General features: G+C 40.3%; 1 protein-coding gene across 3 annotated transcripts in view; it reads right to left on the reverse strand.

Moving 5' to 3' along the window:
- Window positions 1-2,194: 2,194 nt before the first annotated feature.
- Window positions 2,195-18,268, reverse strand: part of LONRF3 (LON peptidase N-terminal domain and ring finger 3) — a 35,609-nt gene continuing 19,535 nt past the window's right edge. For all 3 annotated transcript variants that reach the window (XM_008057943.1, XM_008057942.2, XM_008057944.2), the window contains 6 exons: window positions 12,857-12,971; window positions 10,608-10,729; window positions 7,952-8,110; window positions 6,792-6,954; window positions 5,640-5,789; window positions 2,195-2,651 (listed from right to left, as the gene is read on the reverse strand). In XM_008057943.1, coding sequence (XP_008056134.1) covers window positions 2,496-2,651; window positions 5,640-5,789; window positions 6,792-6,954; window positions 7,952-8,110; window positions 10,608-10,729; window positions 12,857-12,971 — 865 coding nt within the window. In that variant the 3' untranslated portion in view covers window positions 2,195-2,495. The remainder of the gene's footprint in view (window positions 2,652-5,639; window positions 5,790-6,791; window positions 6,955-7,951; window positions 8,111-10,607; window positions 10,730-12,856; window positions 12,972-18,268) is intronic.

The following is an 18,268-nucleotide window of genomic DNA, read 5'->3' on the forward strand; positions in this document are numbered from 1 at the left end:
TTTTTAAACAATCTGTTACTTTCGGCAACAGAAATATCATGAACTAAGCACCAAAGTTACAAATTGTAAAATCTAATCATCAATATAGTTTAGGGAATGATGAGTTGGTATTCTAGGGGAGCTAGAACTTGAGGCTTCCATTCTAAAAATTCTAGACCTTCAAATAGCATTATCTTTTAGCCCTTATTGTAATGGGAAAACTTGTTCTGGCACAGGTTTGGTCCCTACCTCTGGCCCTCATTTGTTCTACAGTCATTTCACTTTCCCAGACTTAACCCCAACAGGAATTACCTGTAACTAATCATTACAGTCCAAAAATCAGTGGTATGGATTCCCTCAACTAAGTTTAAAGGAGTTTCAAGTGGGTATTGTGTGTAAAGGCAGTATGTTTTGCAAATGTAGGCCTCTGATGATTATTACTATGACTAATACAACAATAGCTATTATTTGTTGAATGTCTCCTAGGTGGCAGAATTGTGCTAAGTGATATACACATGATATATCACTTAATGTTCATAAAAATCCTATATGCAGGATTTATCACTACCATTTCATAGAGGAGGAAGTTGGGGCTCAGTAAAAGTTAAATCACTTGCCAAAAGTAATACTTCAAGTAAGCAGAGAAGCTTACTGTCTTTATCTTCGTTGTATTTACTTACACTAGATAATAGGAAACTTTTCTAGTAGGACTGTGTTATGACCACATGATCTGGATATCAGGTGAGTGAGGGGAGTTCTTTAATTTCCTGCTTCCTGAGTCTTGTAGAGTTTGCTTGGGCAGAAACCATTCCTATACTTCTGTCTACTTCCATTTGTCACCTGCCCAATCTGGCTCCAAACATCAAACCTGGTAACGCAATACTCTGGCAACACGGCTTCCATTAAGCGACAATTTGATTTCTGCTTACATGAATCTCTTTTTTATTGTCTAGATCATCTCATTCTCCCTTGCCTGTTTCTAGCCACAAGTGGTGATGGAAGAAGTAAGACTGATACTTGAAGCATTACCCTCTCACCTTAACAGAGGAATGGGCTACGAGTGAATGACACAGCACAGCTGTCAAAATCACATGGGGGGAGAGTTTACATGAAGGTATGAATAGCACAATTCACTTCTTCCCTGCTAGACTCTTTTCACTCTGCCATTACAACACTCCCATACTCATAGTACTTTTCAGGTTCTCTTGCCATGGAAGGACTCAAACTGGCACTAAGTAACCTCAACAGGGGCCTGCTCTTATCTTCTTACCCTCTATTCCTTCCTCCCCACATCAAAATTTCTGGCCCATTCCAACTAGGAGGAAAGGCAGTACTTAGCTAAAACCATGGATTAATTGGCTCCTTAAAAAATTTTTTTGTAACGGGTTTTACACTTTTAATAACCAACAGTCCTTCACCTGCTAGCCTGGGTCTTGAGCCTCAGAACTCTGAGAAGAGGTGGGGTATTGAGGCTTTGATGTGCCGAACTAAAAGCCATTTCCTCTGAAAGGTTCATTATGATTCTGCCTAAAATCTCACTCCTAATTGCAACGGGGAGAAATTGGGTACAATTATAAGATTGCTGAAGTAAATACCTATAACAGATGGTAATAAAAGACACTCCCTGATTTATCTCTTCATTCCAGAAAAATAATTCTTTCATCCTTGTTCTGTGTTACACACAAAAAATAGATTATTTTACTTTACCCTGGTATGTACCATAATCTTGGCCAAATCACTTAAGTATTTTCTGTTGTTTAATTCAAACTGAAAAAAAGTAGAATCTGTGAAGACAGATGATCATTCTGAACTTCTTTTAAACATTCACTTGGATAGATGTGGAAATGGTCCAAGACTGGGATCAGTGTAGTAAAAAAATGATTAAAGCAAAAATTGCACATTGTTAGTGTTGTTATTTCCCCCTAGGTACACGGTAAACCACATCAATAAATAAAGCAACGGGCTTTCCAGCAATGTACACTTAAATAGTTACAAACATACATGTAGAAAAAAAGATACAGTAGTGCAAAAAATAAATTATTAAAACAGAAAGAAGTATGAACATTATTTTACACAATGTTCTATAAAACCTGAACCATTTGGAATGAGACCTCAAGTCAGTGAAATAATGCAGCAACATTATTAGTATCTTTGTTTCACATTTCAACCACACAGTCATTGATCTATGAAAGAAAGAAAATTAAAGCAAAACCACTTTAAACTTTCAGAAAATTTTATGTTAAAATCGATTTTTTTTCCCCTGGGCGCTTAAATGCCTCTGCTGTTTATGTAGTTGTGCAGCATGTCAAGAAGCATCTTAAGACAGAAAGTTTCGAACAGGTCACATTCTTTTGGTCTTTCTACTTGCCTCCTCTCTGTGATCAACAGCAGGCTAATGCCCCTGTTTAATACCCCCTTCAGTTAAGATGTTATTGCAATTAGATATATTTACAAGAAGACTCCTCCCTCCAGGACAGTGGGGGAGGTCTGGTAGCTTCTCTTCAGCAATCCACTCACTAGTTTTGGTTTCGGGATATAAAGGCCAGGACTCGCCGAATGCCATTCAGTCTATCCTTTAAGGACCTCATTGCTAGGAACGGGAGTTGAGCTCGGCTTTCCAAGGGAAGAACTGCTAATGTCCACCAGCACCAGGCTGGACCATTCGGGTTAATCTGCAACAGAGAAACACAATAAGGTCATACTATTCCCTTGCAAGCAACATTGGTATGCAGGTTTCCAAACACTCAGGGTAACTATCCTAGGTGAAACTACTTCTGTGAGGCAGAGACTGCTAATTGCCCCCATATCTGTTTCCCCCTTATTTTAGTTGGGCATACAGCCACCCAGAAAAAAAAAGACTACATTTCTCAGCCTCACTTGCAACTAGGTGAGGCCATAAGACAAAGTTCTGGCTAATTAGATGTAAAGGAGACTGATAAGTATAACCTCTGGGTCATGCTCTGGAAAAGCAGCATGTGCCCCCTCCTTCCTTCTTCTCAACCTTTCCCCTAGCTATCGCACGACATGGTAAGGATCAGCCTTCTTCGATCAAGAAGATAAGGGCAACATTCTAAAGATGGTAGAGCTTTGTGACAAAGGAACCTGGGTCCCTGAATGCTCTCATGGAGTAGGGCTGCCCTAGCTCTCCAGGACTTAGGCCCTCTATCTTGTTTAAGCTAAAGTCAATGCTGGCACTTGTTAAAGCAAACAAACTAATACCCTCATAGATACACCATGACTCTCAGTAGTGTGATCTTACAAGCTGGAATATCCACCATGCAGTCTCTTCCACTTCTATGATTTTGTTGATGTCCTTTGGACCAATGCATTTAACATGCAGGTCTTTAATTCCCATGACACCTTAGGCTTTGCATGTCTCTTAACTGTCTTCATTTCCTTGTTGTGGCTGAAGGCAGTAATCCAGATATATCATGTCACTAAACAGTGCTACAGTGATCTTCTCCCCTGAAGCCAAAGGCTATGATTTACAGTCCCAAAGAACAGCAACCTCACTTTGCAAAAATTCCAATTAAAAAAAAAACATGTTCACATTCAAAATATATGCTAGATTTCCCCCGACTAGATTCCCCCCTAGAATCTTCCCCCAATAGATTTCCTTTAAACAAAGATCCTCCTTATCACTCATATCCTTCCTCCAAATTCTGTTTGAAAGTAGCTTTCCCAGCACAAAATTTATACATCAGTGACTTACTTCCTAAGCCTGAAATGAGTTTTTTTATCCACAACTTCCAGAAGGCTGATGTAGAGAACCACATTCTGGTCAAATCACCTACACATGAAATTATTTGGCTTCAATTTGGTTCATCAGAATCTCCTCAAATCCCACTGTTCTAGTTCCTCCTCTGTGTCTCTAGCTCCATTTGGATTCCTTTTTGTCCCTCATTGCAGTGGGCAACACACACTCCCTCCTATGATCAGTTCTGAATATTAGACTGACATTCTGAACTTTCTTTCCTAGGACCATCAACAAAGATATTTAAGCTGATATTAATATTTGTGGTGATTTCTAAGAAACCTGCTCCTGAGGTCTAGAACATTCTTATTCATGGGACCGCTGGGGCTGCAGCATTAACTGGAGCAAGCTGGAGGGATTTGGGGTTTTGTTTTTGCTTTTTCCTGGTGCTGCTGCCGCCAAAGGAACATGATAACAGACCTAGAAAGGAAATGAAATCTAAGATTTCAGCTTTTTATGTCATTAAGCCCTTATGATTCACACTGTGGCAACTGTGTTTTCTCCTGTGGAAGACGCTGTTATTATTGCAGATCTCTTATCTTTTGCCTGACTGGGGAAGAATGCTCCTCAGAAGGTGAAGGGGAATATTAAGCTTGATCATGAGCTTGCTCGGAGCTATGCTGTAGTCCTGACTCACAGTGACTCAGAGCTAGAAGCTGGGTCACCACGAAGCACTAACTGGCCTTTCTCCCCTCAAAATTTGTGATGCCTTTGCATAGGGGGAGAGGAGTTACCTTTATGATCTGGAGAAAACAAGACATTTCAGTCCTTTAGCAAACAGATGATGTTATAGAGCCTCTGAATGCAAGAGGAAGAGGGGGATTTAGAGACATCCTCACCCACCTCCCTTACATCAGAGTTGGGAGAAAAGTTGAGAAAGGGGAAGGGATTTACCCAAAGTCACACTGCTAGAGAGGTAAGCAGGATCATTTTTTGTTTGTTTGTTTGGCAGAGAAGTCAGAATATGAATTTACACAGATTTTCCTTTTGGGACAGAGTTGGGAATGAGTGTAAGTAAAGAACAAAGAAAGTTACTGGAGTGCTGACGTAGGAGAGTCAGCCCAGAGTATGAGAAAAGGTGGTGGTAAGAAAGTCTGTGGGAAGGATATCTCCAGCCTTGTCCTAGAAAGAAAGTATTCCCAGAGATGGAATTCCCTGAAAGTATCCCCTAATTTACACCAGGCAAGCAAAGCTAGGTGAAAGTTAACCATCTCCACTTTCTTGGAGAGCTTCTGATCTGCAGTTTGATCTTGTAAAAGGATCTGTCCCTCCTCCCCATCCCAGAAAGAAGACTAATTCAGTAGAATCTAATGACCTGCTTTCTAGTGTAGCCCAGCTAAGGATGGATTTAAAGATGGGGTCAGTTTTTTCAGGAACTATTGACCCCTGGCGAGGACAATATCAAAGATCTAGAGTTGTATGAATGGACCTGGGCATAGCCAGTTGGAATCTTACAGGGCAGCTGGTTCTATCCCTTAGTTATAGCAATGAGAAAGAGGGTTATGAAGTTCCCTGAAAACATCAATCTTTGTTCTCAGTTCCCCAGATGCCCTTCTCTGAAGTCCTGGCTTTTGCATGTATCTTGTCACCCTAACGTTACCAGGGTATGAATCTGGACTCCCCATGGGAAGTTCTTCTGTTGGTGGTGGTTCCCATCCTCTCGTCTCACTTCTTGAAACTTGTCTTGAATCCAAGTTCCTATTACTTTACTTTAGTTATCCCAATTCTGACTTGGGATCCTTTTGGTCTCACTCATGATGTTCACTGCCCAGTCAAACAATTGCAAATTAAATCCATCTTCTCTCAGCATTTGATGTGGGTGTGCAGCCACACACCCACCTAAGCAAAAACCTTAGGCACTCTCATCTGTTGGGGCAACCCATTTAAAACAGACATTTTTATATACCTGGGGATCAGCATCCTTCTCTGGCATTGGACCAAAGTGATTGAGTATCCGATTCTTCAGGGATGATTTGAGTGAATGAAACCACGATGACGCTTGCTCATAGACACAGTTATGTAATCCCATGAGCTCAGCACAATCCTCTCCCTGAACCTGAAAGTATCAAAGTGGAAGTGAAACATTTTGTACCCTCTCCATCACTTCCAGAGTCACTTTTGACACCTGACACTTTTTGAGCATCCATCCTGCCTTCATATGGGAAGTTCACACATCCAGCTTTCTCCTGGGTGAGATGTGAAATGCTCCTTAGACAGGTGCTGAACAGTGTGTAGATATTGCTGAGTGTGGAAGAAGGAGAAAGGTTCAGCTTGGACAGATTAGCTGAAACAGCGAGACACGCAGAAAACCAGAGATCTGAATGGGCCTGGGTGGAGGCATGTGGTTAAACCAGGTTATGTCAGTCTATGCCTCTGCCCTTTTCATTTTTACATTGATTTTCCCATTGTTTGCTGGGAGAAGAGACTGGAATGTGTCTTTGTCTCAGTGTCTCTTGGTCAAATACATTTATTCATTGATCAAATATTTGTTAATGTACTATGTAGTAAATATAAATATAAATGAACAGGGGATTATTTACCTCTTCTTCAACCCATTAACTTAGAAAACCAGGAATTAACTAGATGTGCCATCTTTCTGCCTTATGGGACAATGGATTATTGGGACACTCTCTTAGCCAAGTTACATATTTAAAAATACAAATGCCTGTGTGACTCTATAATTATCTCAAAAGAAAAGAGTTTAAAAATATAAACAAATCGGTAGATAAAATACTCATGCAGACCCCACTCCAGATCTATTCCTTGGTATCCTTGGCAGAGGCCTAATTCCCAGGCTGAATGAGCCCCAGGGTTGGTCTGAGGAAGCATTTCTTATGCATGAAAGCAACTTATCAGTTAAGCAGAGCCAAGACAATGGGCACTCTTGTGACCATTCTGCAGCTGGACAGTAATCCAATGCATTCAATGTTGCTGCAGCAATTTGGTGAGAAATTTCAAGACCCTTGAGAGTTCTGAGAAATTCTTTTGTAACCATCTCCAGTATGCCAAATCACAGGGATAGCCTAGCTTTGAAATTCTTGGCACTGACAACTCTCACCTTTTGGTCTTCGATGTATTCAATGTCAGCTGTGTTGTAGCCATCCCGCTGGCCCTGATGGAGCACCTTGAAGCGTCTCTTGCCTATGCTGTCAACCACTGAGCGACCATCAGCAAAGAATTGAACATTTCTGATCTCTAAGATGCAACCATATTCTGCAAATCTGTTTATTAAGAATGGAATCAAGAGAGTAGAGCCGTGATGAGTTCTGTTTCCCTGACCTGTTTCCCAGCCATTCTGTAACCCCATACTGTGCCTCAAGGGACTTCTCCCTATTTGCCTGTCCCCAAGTTTACAGTTGCAACTATATAACAGGCAGTACCCATGTGAAAAAAAGTAATGTACTAGTATAACTGCTACGATTATTTCAGCACATACTATGTGCCAGGACTATGGTTTGAATGTTTGCCCCCACCAAAACTCATGTTGAAATTTTAAGAGGTGATCAGGCCTCCAGTCTTATGAACGGATTCATGCTGTTCTCACTAGTAGAGTGGGTTTGTTATAAAAGTTTGCCCCCTTTTTTCTCTCTCTATCACCCTCTCTTTGTTGTTCCACCATGTGATACACGAAGAAGGCCCTTGCCAGTCGCCAGTGCCTTGATCTTGAATTCTCAGGATCTGGAACCTTGAGAAATAAATTTCTATTGCTTACAAATTATTAGCCTGTGGTATTCTGTTACAGCAGCTCAAAACGTATTAAGGTAGCCAGGAACTGTACTCAGTGTTTTATATATATCATTAACTCACCAGTCCTTGCAATAAACCCAGTGAGATAGGCACTATCATTGTACTCACTTTACAAATAAGAAAACTGGGATACAGAAAAGTTATATAACTCACTCAAAATCAAACTCGCTCCAAGGCTGGAGCAAGAACATGAACCCAGGCAGTTTGACTCCAGAGCCCATACTCTTATAAAATAAGTCTTATAATATATACCACTTGTTTAACAATAGATTAATTCTGGGTTTTTAAAAATATACTGTCTCTCACATGGTAAACTAGGCCCCAGAAGAACCCCGATCCTTATAAATGCTCATATTCTTGAGCTGGCTATACCACATGAGCTACACCTCCTCATCTCCTGGGAGCATCCCCAAATAAAATAAAACCCTCTTTCCACCCAACCTCCCTTTACTCACATGGTTCCTTACTTACCCCTTGACAGGATCTCCAAGGCACATGCCAAACTGTCTTGTGCCTGTCTCAATGCATCTACGAATCATCAGGCGGTAACAAGGCTCAAAGATGTGCAGGGGACAAGGAACAGTGGGATAGGCCATAGTACACACGAAAATAGGCACGTTCTTATTTAAGCTGTCAGGAAGAGAAAACAAAATGAATCTCAGAGCAATTGGGCAGAACACAGAAAGTCTGGTCAAATGTAACCATGTGGTACCCCTGGGGAAAGGCAGAGACTTCAAGTTTTGGTGGCTGATAGAAGAATACTGAAATGCAACTGATATTGTGGGCTGAGTCCCATTATCTGGTGCAGAGGTCAGCCTAAGCTCCAAGAAATTAAAATTGGCATTCCACACATTCTAATTTGGCTGAAGAAGTTATCTTGCCCATAAACATTGTGGGTGATAGCAATATCTCATAGTTGTTTTTTTTTTTCTTTCTTTCTTTCATGGTCTCCACTCAAAACAATCTCTTCAGGTGTTTTGCAGGCAGTATGGGGACAGGAATTCATGGTATAAGTGGACTCAACTCTCCAGTGATATGGTAAGAAGTTCTCTGCAAAGTCCCCACAGACATCACAAATTTGCAAAACTCTCCAGAGAATCTGTATAGTGGACCCAGCTGGAGGGAAGAGGGAGCAAGAGACAGGCCAGCTGGAGGGAAGAGGGGACAAGAGATAGGCAAGAGTGATTCAGAAAGGCTCCTGTGCATCAGAATCACCAGGAAGCAGGCTCAGTGGCTCATGCCCGTAATCCTAGCACATTGGGAGACTGAGGCAGGAGGCCTGTTTGAGCCCAGGAGTTCGAGACCAGCCTGGGCAACATAGTGAGACTTCACCTCTTCAGAAAACCAAAAAATTAGCTGGGTGTGGTGGCATGCACCTGAAGCCCAGCTAACTGGGAGGCTGGAGCAGAAGGATCACCTGAGCTCAGGAGGTCAAGGCCGTGTTGAGCCGTGATTGTGTCATTGCACTCCAGCCTGAGTGACAGAGTGAGACTCCAACTCCAAAAAAAATTAACAAATTCCTTAAATTCAGGGCTAGGACACCACATCCCCAGAGATACTGATGTAGTCTCTCTGGAATTGGGACCTGGGAGTCTCTCTTTCAACTAGTACCCTGTATCAGACACATGGCCTGTTGGGAACCCACCAACTGAACCAGCTCCTCCAAGATCCCTGTCCTCTTATCTCTCTAGTAAATCCAATGCAGCAATATCAGAACCTAAGGCTACCAAGAGATAGATCATCTGCCCAAATCTCAAAAGGGTTAAGTTCAAGATTCCTTTAAAAAGAAAGACCCCTGTTCGTTTGTTAATAAGTTCTTAATGGCTGCCAAGTCTGTAATCCCAGCACTTTGGGAGGCTGAGGTGAGAGGATTGCCTGAGCCCACGGGTTTGAGAAGAGCTTGGACAACTTGGTGAGACCTCATCTCTACAATAAATCAAAAAATTAGCCAGGTGTGGTAGTGCACGCCTGTAGTTCCAGCTACTTGGAAGGCTAAGGCGGAAGAATCACCTGAGCCCAGCAGGTCAAGGCTGCGGTGGCCGCGAGTGTGCCACTGTACTCCAGCCTGGGCGACACAGTGAGACTCCAACTCAAAACATAAAAATAAAATAAAATAAGACCTTAAGTGAGATCTGAGAAGAGGGCTCAGGGAGACTCGTTACTAACTTATGGATCAGATGCCCTGAGTAGTTCCAACAGAAATCAATAAGAAAAAAAAAAAAGACTTCTAGTTTCTGAGGAAAACATTAATCAAAGTGAGAGGCACATTCAAACAAACTGGTGGGAGAGTTCAGAAATGTCCTCTATAGAGTGGTCACAAAATCAGAACTGTCTTTGTCAGGAAGCTTGCCTCTGAAATGCTGTGAGGATTTCCCTGAAGATGGGGAGAACGGAGGGCAGCAGTAAGAGAGGCAGCAATTAGTGATCACCTCCTGCTTTTTCTGCTAAGTGAATTGTTCCAGTCAGGCTGAGAACTGAGCACCTCCCTTATGTCTCTGGCTTCCCCTTCACCTCTCACCCTACCTGTGCATGGCCAAGGTAGCATTTAATGAGTATTAGTAAGATTACCATTTACATGAGCTCATTTGAAATTCATATCAAGCTCATGAGGTAAGAACTATTATTATGCTCAAGTTGCAAATAAGGAAACTGAGGCCCAGAAAAGGTTAAGTGACCCGCCCAGGGTCATAAAATATATTCACTTCAAGGCAGAACTTGAAGTTCTGGGTCTCTGACTGACACCAAAGTTCTTAACCTCGTAGCACTTTCTTATGTATGTGAAGATAGACTTCCAGGCACTTCATAAGTTCCCCTGATTAAGTTACTCTAATTCATTCCTGTCAGCGACATCCTGTTACCAGTGCCAAGATGTATCCTGGTCAGTGGTTTGGATTATGCTTCTTCCTGGTGTGCTGGCAAAGGTTTAACAACTGGCTCTCTGGGTGGGGTGTGGCAGGGAAGAGCTGGTTTGTAGCATTTGCCAGTTTTCATGGTGTAATACTCTTACCTTGGCCAATTTCAAACTACTAGGGTGACATCACTGAATGCGGATCTGGGAAGAAATGTGCAGTCAGCTCTTATGATCTGGTTTTAGCGAAACTAAAAATAGAAACACACATATACATACTTAGAAAGTTCTTCCATTTCCTCTTCATAAACCCGCCTTCGTTCTTTGAGTTCTTCTGGAAGGAATTTAGCTATCAGCTCCTCCATTATTACATTTTTGCTGTATTTTCTTGATGCCAAGCACTGTATGGGGAGCAAGGCAATTGGATAATAAGCAGTCATCAGAAAAACACAAAAAATATTTGTGATGAAATCTGTAGAATAGTCAAACCCACATATTGGAGTAATTTGAACTCACAAATTAGAAGCTGATACTATTATGTGTGTTTTCTGGATGTCAGAGTTCGGTTAAAAAAAAGCATGCAATTGATTACCATTAAAATTAGAAAAAATATTTTAACAAGGGGGCAAAAACATGCATTGGGAGTCTAAAAATCTCATCGCTTTACTAAAACACTGAAATTGAGATCATGTTCTTGTCCAAAAAAGGGGGGAGGAATCCTTTCCTTTTCATATTCTGATTATCATGTTTGCAAGCTCACAGAAATGGTCTTCATTTACAATATGCTGAAAGTCAGTGCTCAAAATGTCCAGGGAACTAAAATGGAATTTTTAATCCTTAATTTTTTCCTCTCCTATGCCACCCCAAGGCTCAGTTTCTAGATGTTGCCAAGTCTACACATTGTTTGCACTTCTAACTTAAGTTTTAAAAAACACAAAAAGTTAAATGTTGGTGAATTTATTTGCCTTCTTAATATACCATCTAGGTATCACTTAGATTATATTAAGCCATGATTTCAGAACCTCACTCAGGCTCAGTTGTCACTGTTATTCTGCTCCTAAACACCCCTACTCTATGCGTATCCCAGGATCTTTAAGTAGTGAATATTTAAAGGTGTGAACCAAACAATGAACATTAAAACATTTGCGGAGAATTGCTTGCTATGGAAACTAACCCTTCAGACCGGCAGGGGGAGCTCGGAGGATAAAATTGCTAGCTTCAGACACTTGTTTCTTTCCCGGTATGGACTGTATCTCTATTCTACAATGAACATAACTGGAAAATAGTGTAAGTGTGACTCTGTGTGAATACACAGAGATAGATGAAAATATCTTCTAGCCTATGAGTCCAACACCCCACAGCATTTGCCTCCAGAACACCTCATAAGCCATTGTCATTGCCTGGCAACAGGAGAATTAGCTGCATTGCCCAGTCCCAGTCTTTAGGAACATGCAGTGACTCAGGAGGTAGCCAGTCCAAGAAGGAGTTGACCCTTCTGCTGACACCAAAACAAAAACCCAGGAAGGGCACATACTGAAATGTTTACAGTGATTTTCTCTAGGTGCTCAGCACATGGGTAGCTTTTTCTTCTTTCCGCGTATTTGAATTTTGTAATGTTACCACTACACAGATGTATTATTTAGGCATAAGGACTATGGGCTTCTCACTTATAATCAGGGCAGCAAATCCCACCCTTTAGGAAATGGTAAGACATTGGCCCTACCCCCAACCCAATACACACCCTCAGAGCTACCCTTGATGATTATTTCACTCCATTCCCTTAACTTCAACATTGGGGTGATGAGAAAACTCTACATGTTACTTCTCTGGATCAACATGCACTTAGAGATAGTCCTGCGTCTCCAATCTCTCCTCAGGATGACAGGGGTCAAAGAACATTAAGACAGATTATAAAATGCGGCACACAAATCCCTGAGGGAGGGAAAACAAGATAGATTCCTGGGTCTTCTTTTGCTATAAGAAATTCCACTGGGCTCACTTGAAAAATAAAGGTGGGAGTTTATGTGATTAGTGTTAAAGAACCTGGAAGCCCCAGAGATCTTCTAGTGGCCAAATATCTGCTAATAAATACAGTGGTTCCTGAGGAGTTGGACAAGGAAAACACTGAAGGTCTGTGAGGTTCTTCTGGGGCCCTGAGAGCTGATCTATTCAAATCACAGAATGGGCATTGATGATAAAGGGATATCAGAGCTATCTAGTCTAGAGAAGACACATGATTCACCCAAGGTTGTAGTGTATCAGGTGCCGTGATGGAATTAGAATTAGGATCCATGTTTGTATCTATTGAATACTTTTGCTTCCAACACAAATTAATTTCCTTATTGACAGTTCATAAAATGCTAGATGTTTCCTCATTTACCTGAAGGATGGGGGGGGCAGGGAGAAATAGATAGTCTGAGGGGGTAAATCACTCTAACACAGCACAGTGGCTTGGGATCCAGTTGAATACTGTCTTGGTACCCAATTCCAAATAAGCTAACCCAACCAAGAAAGAAATATTGGTTTACCTGTGAAAGACCATCTTTGCATAATGGACACTTTGCGTTGTGATCTAGACATCTTTCAAGACATTTTAAACAAAAGGTATGCCCACAAGGTGTTGTAACTGGTTCATAAAATAATCTGAAATTCAGAAATCAGAATGGAAGAAAACTGCAATAAGACCAAAAATAAAAGACAGAGCTACTCAAGGTTAAGGTTTTATAGCACTATTTGGAAAATTCTAGTGAGGGTAGGAAGTGAAGAGTTTTTTATTGCAATTGTTGTTTGACTTCAGAAAAGCATTTGCTTTTCATTTTTTATCTGGATTTAAAGTAATGAATTTATTAACGTTCAGAGCATAGCTAGAACATTTTGTAACATTAGTTCTAGGCAATCTCTTCTGGAGCATCCAAATTTTTTGCCCTGTCTGGTCCAAGAAAAATAGATTACTGTCCAGAGTGTCTAAATAAATTCCATTCTAAAAATATTTAGCCAACCTGTTCACCTGAGTTACGTAAACACACTGATAGATAGCTACACACACACACACACACACACACACACACACACACACACACACACACACACACATTTGCTCATTTAGGAACTTTACATCATATTATCATGGGAAAAATTTGGTTTGCAAATCTTGATTCCTCTTTTCAGTTAAACAATGTTTACTGCCTTAAGAATCTCAAAACTGCACCTTTAACAAACATATAATTGCTTTTTATATGGATGGATAATCTTTCTAGGGGCAGTGGAATAATGTTGCTAATGTGCTTGTTGATATAGCTTGGATAGGGACATATATTGATATATATGTACATATGCATGCACATATACACGTGTGCATACACAAACTTCAATTAGATCCTATTTTAATTGCTTTGAGAAAGAGTAGGATATTTTCAAAGCAACTTAGGGATCCTTTTACAAAGCAGTTCTATACCTTCAGAGATTCATGGATTTACTTTGCTTAAAGAAAGGGTCACCTGCAGCAGGATCAGTGGGTGAACGCAGCTGAAGATTACGGTTGAGAAGTGGGGCTTGTACTTGTCAAAAGGACAGACGAGCACAGAAAGAAGGAAAAAGATGCCTTACCAGCCTATTTTGACCTTACAAGTATGTTTAATTGAGAGGACGAGGCAGCAAGCTGCACTGCTCCCTCGTGTGGCCAGGAGGGGCACCACAGCTCGGCCTGCACTGCCAGGCTGAGCAGAGCTGAAAAGTACTTGAGAAGAAACTAAACCCACTAACTAGAGTGAAACTGAGGTCAAGAGGGGGTGAAGTCACTTGTCTAAGTGTACATAGTCAACTGTTGTCTATACTACTTCCACTTCCACTCATGTGGCTTTTCTATTAGAGCAATGATTCTCAACCATTGCTGTGCATCAGAATCACCTGCGAAGCTTTATCTTTAAACAGCTTTATTGACGCATATAATTGACGAACCATAAACTGAACAGACTTAAAGTGAACAATCTGATAATCTCTGACATATGTACACACCTCTGAAACCACCATCACAGTCAAAATAGGGAACTTACCCATCACTCCCAAACATTTCCTTATGTCCCTTTGTAGACCCTATGCTCTGCCCCTCCCCATCACCTGGGGAGCTTTTAATATTTCCAGATGCCAGCAACACTCCTACAGAAATTCAGATCAATAGACCCAGGGTACAGACCAGGCACCAGGATTTTTTTAAGTCCCCTGGGTGGTCTTAATGTGCAACCAAGGTCGAGAATCACTGTATTACACAATCCTACTCATCTCTGCATAGGCAAACCTTCTGCATTGGTCTTCAAACATAATTATCAGAGTCATCTGAAGAGCTTTAAAAACATACACATGGTGAAGCTCCACCGGCTGAAGTTCCAGGTTCAACAGGTCAAGAGGAGGGACAGAGATTTGATATTTTAAACGAGCCAATGAAGATCTGGAGTAGGAGAGAAACTTTTCATATATCCACTTTTGTGTACTCACTGAATTTTATGATTCTGTTTAAAAGGTAGCTAATTTGTTTAACAGAATTAATACATTTTAGTTATCAAAGTGGTCAAAAAGTAAATTAATTTTAATAAAATTCTTTATGATTTAGGTCCTAATCAATATACTAAGGCTAATAATAACAATAATAATGATTAGAAAGAAAAAAACAAATTTATCATTATTCACAAATGGTATGATGGTGAACTTAGAACATCTGAAAGAATCTACAGAATGATTATTAGAATGAATAAGAATTAATAGTATTAGCAAGGTTGCTAAATAAACAAGCATACACATAATCGTAGCTATATATACAAGAAACAAACATTAAAGCTATATTTTAAAAGATGACATTTACAACTTTTTTAAAAAATCAATTACTCAGCAATAAATCTAACAAAAGTTATATGAGCCCTTTTGAAAAAAGCTATAAATACCTCACTGAAAGAAATTAGACCTGAATAAGTCCCAATAAAAAATCCCAATGGGTTATTTCATTTGTTTGTTTTTGTGGAACTTGACAAGTTGACTTCTGAACTTTAAAAGGAAAGGGAAAGGACCAAAAGCCAAGATACATCTGAAGAGCAATGATGTGGGAGGACTTGCTCCACCAGACAGCAGAACTTACAAAGCTGTGGTCATGAAAGCAGCTTATGACAAGCACAAGGACAAATAAACCCATGGAATAGAATGGAAAGTCCAGATATAGATCTATCCACAGATTCTTGACTTATGATAAATGTAGGACTTCAAAGCAGAGTAGGGAAAGATTTTCAATAGTCAAATAGCATTCTCAATAAATGTTATTAGGCTAGTTGGCTATCTATGGGGGGAATGAAATTGGATAATCTCTCACACCATATACAAAAATAAATTCCATGTGAGCTGTAAATGTGAAAAGCAAAATAAAGCTTTCAGAAATAAAATAGGGAATTATCTTTATGATAAACGAACGTCTTAAAAAAGACACAACACTAACTCTAAATGAAAACATTGATAATTTTGACTGTATTAAAACAAAGCACTTTGAAGTTCATCAAAAGATGTCAATAAGAGAGCACAAAGACAAGCCACAGAGTAAGAGAAATTATTTGCAACACATGTGACTAAGGAAGGACTTGTATCTAGAACATACTTAGAGCTCCTACAAGTCAGTGAGAAAAAGAGAGATAATCCAATAGAAAATGGGCACTTATACCACTAGCATATATAAACACTGTTCATAGCAGTGTTGTCCATAATTTGCTCTAATTAGACACAGCTCAAACATCCACCTGTAATGGAATTGATAAATAAATCATGGTGGAGTCATACAATGGGATATGACTTGATAATGAAAGTAAGTACACTTCACCTAGAGGCAGTAACATGGATAAACCCTAATACTGAGTAAAAGAAAGCAGACTGAAATAATACATTCTGAATAATTTAATTTATATAAAGTTTTTAAAAATAGGTATAACTGGATTACACCATTTACAGATGCATACATGGGTGATAAAACTTAGGAATAAGATAGAAGTCAAGATAGTGGTTTTAGGGGTGGGGAGGTAGTCTTGATTGAGAAGAGGCATGTCGACAACTTCTGGTGTCCTGGCAATGTTATATTTTTTGAATTGAGAAGGGTAACATAACTATCCCCTTTATAATATGAGAGAACACATTTCTATTTTATGCACTTTTCCACTGCATATATTTCACAATTTAAAATGTTTTTCAGAAGTGTGATTTGAGAACTACTGCTGTGATCTAATTATCAGGGCGGCTACACTGGAATACCTCATCTCCTCAGTAACTTGAGTCATGTGAATCTGAATGCTTTTTTTCTACATCATTTGATGGTGCTAATGATGAAGATGATTGATGAATCTGTGTCTACAACCAATATGCATAAGTATATTTCCTAAGAATTTTACAACGAGGCTTACTCTTCATTTAAGAATGTAATCCATGTAAAAATAACAAAGATATGACTAGTTAATTAATACAATAAATACTGACAGTGAGTGAGCAGACGAATGAAACATACACAAAAGGACACAGCAACCTCGTCGCAAAGGCTATGATTAAAATGCCCCTGACTGAGTGATAGCAAACAAAAATGTGGCCACAGATGCTGCATAATTATTGCTTTGAAATAGTTCAAGGCTCAGATGCTTAGAATATATCACTTTTCTTTTCTTTTTTCTTTTTTTTTTTTTGAGTCGGAGTCTTACTCTGTCTCCCAGACTGGAGTGCAGTGGCCGCTCCCGGCCACCGCAGCCTCGACCCGCTGGTCTCCGGCGATCCTTCCTCCTCAGCTTCCGAGTAGCCGGAATTACAGGCACGCGCTACCACGCCCGGCTGATTTTTTGATTTATTGTAGAGATGAGGTCTCGCTGCCCAGGCGGGTCTCGAACTCGCGGGCTCAGGCAATCCGCTCACCTCAGCCTCCCAAAGGCGCGGGATTACAGGCTGAGCCACCGAGCTCAGCGAATATATCACTTTTCAATACTCATTTTACTTATCTATTTAGGGCTACTATGCTACTCTGCAAAGGCTACTCCCAAAGGCGACTAGGAACAGATGGAATCGATTTAAGTTGCTATATCTCTGGGTGTATGTGATAATTAAACTTATATATTAATAAGTGCTAATTTTGATTAGCTCCATCTTACTATTGAGGAAATTAAAGCTCAGGTAAATAACTTGCCCAACGTCACACAGCTAGGTGGTAAGTAGCAGGGCTTTGGGATGGAAAATCAGATCTGACTCGCAAGCCCACCTTCCTTCTTCACTCTATGATGCAGCAATGACTACTATGTGTATTTCCATATCTCAAATAGACATCATCCATGTACTTGTAGATGTATAAATTCATATACACACTCTTCTCCTTGGAGAGAGGGTGCGAGGGAGAGAGAGACAGACAGAGAGAGAAAGACAGACAGGGACAGAGAGAAAGAGAGAGACTGACTAGATCCTTTCCCTTTTATTTACCACTTTAGGTAACAGTTTCAGAAAACACTTCAAGGAGGCATTTATAAATCAAAGCAGAGCCAGATTTTCTCACAAGAAAGCACTTTACATTGTCACAGTGGTGGAATAAACAATAGTAATAATAAATGCTTTCAGTTAGATGTCAGCTAGGATAAAACGTTTGCCTTGTTTGGAAATAGCTATCTTTTCCCACCAGTTACATCCTTGTATTGTGTTCTTTTGCTATCAAATGAGAGGAAAGAGGAAAGAAGAAGAAGGGGGAGGGAGGGAGAGGGACAGGAAAAGGTGGGGGAGGGAAGAGGAGAGGAGAGAATGAACTGACTCAACACCCAGCTACTTGAGTAGCTAAAACAAAATTAAATATAAAGATTCTTGTTTCAATTGACAAAGAGGTCACTGGGCCATTAGGTAACTGGTTCAAGTATCAAACATTCCACTTCACATCTCAAAATATCCTTGTTACC

This window comes from Carlito syrichta, unplaced genomic scaffold (assembly GCF_000164805.1).
Source record: "Carlito syrichta isolate Samal-C Ts95f unplaced genomic scaffold, Tarsius_syrichta-2.0.1 Scaffold303164, whole genome shotgun sequence".
NCBI lineage: Eukaryota > Metazoa > Chordata > Mammalia > Primates > Tarsiidae > Carlito > Carlito syrichta.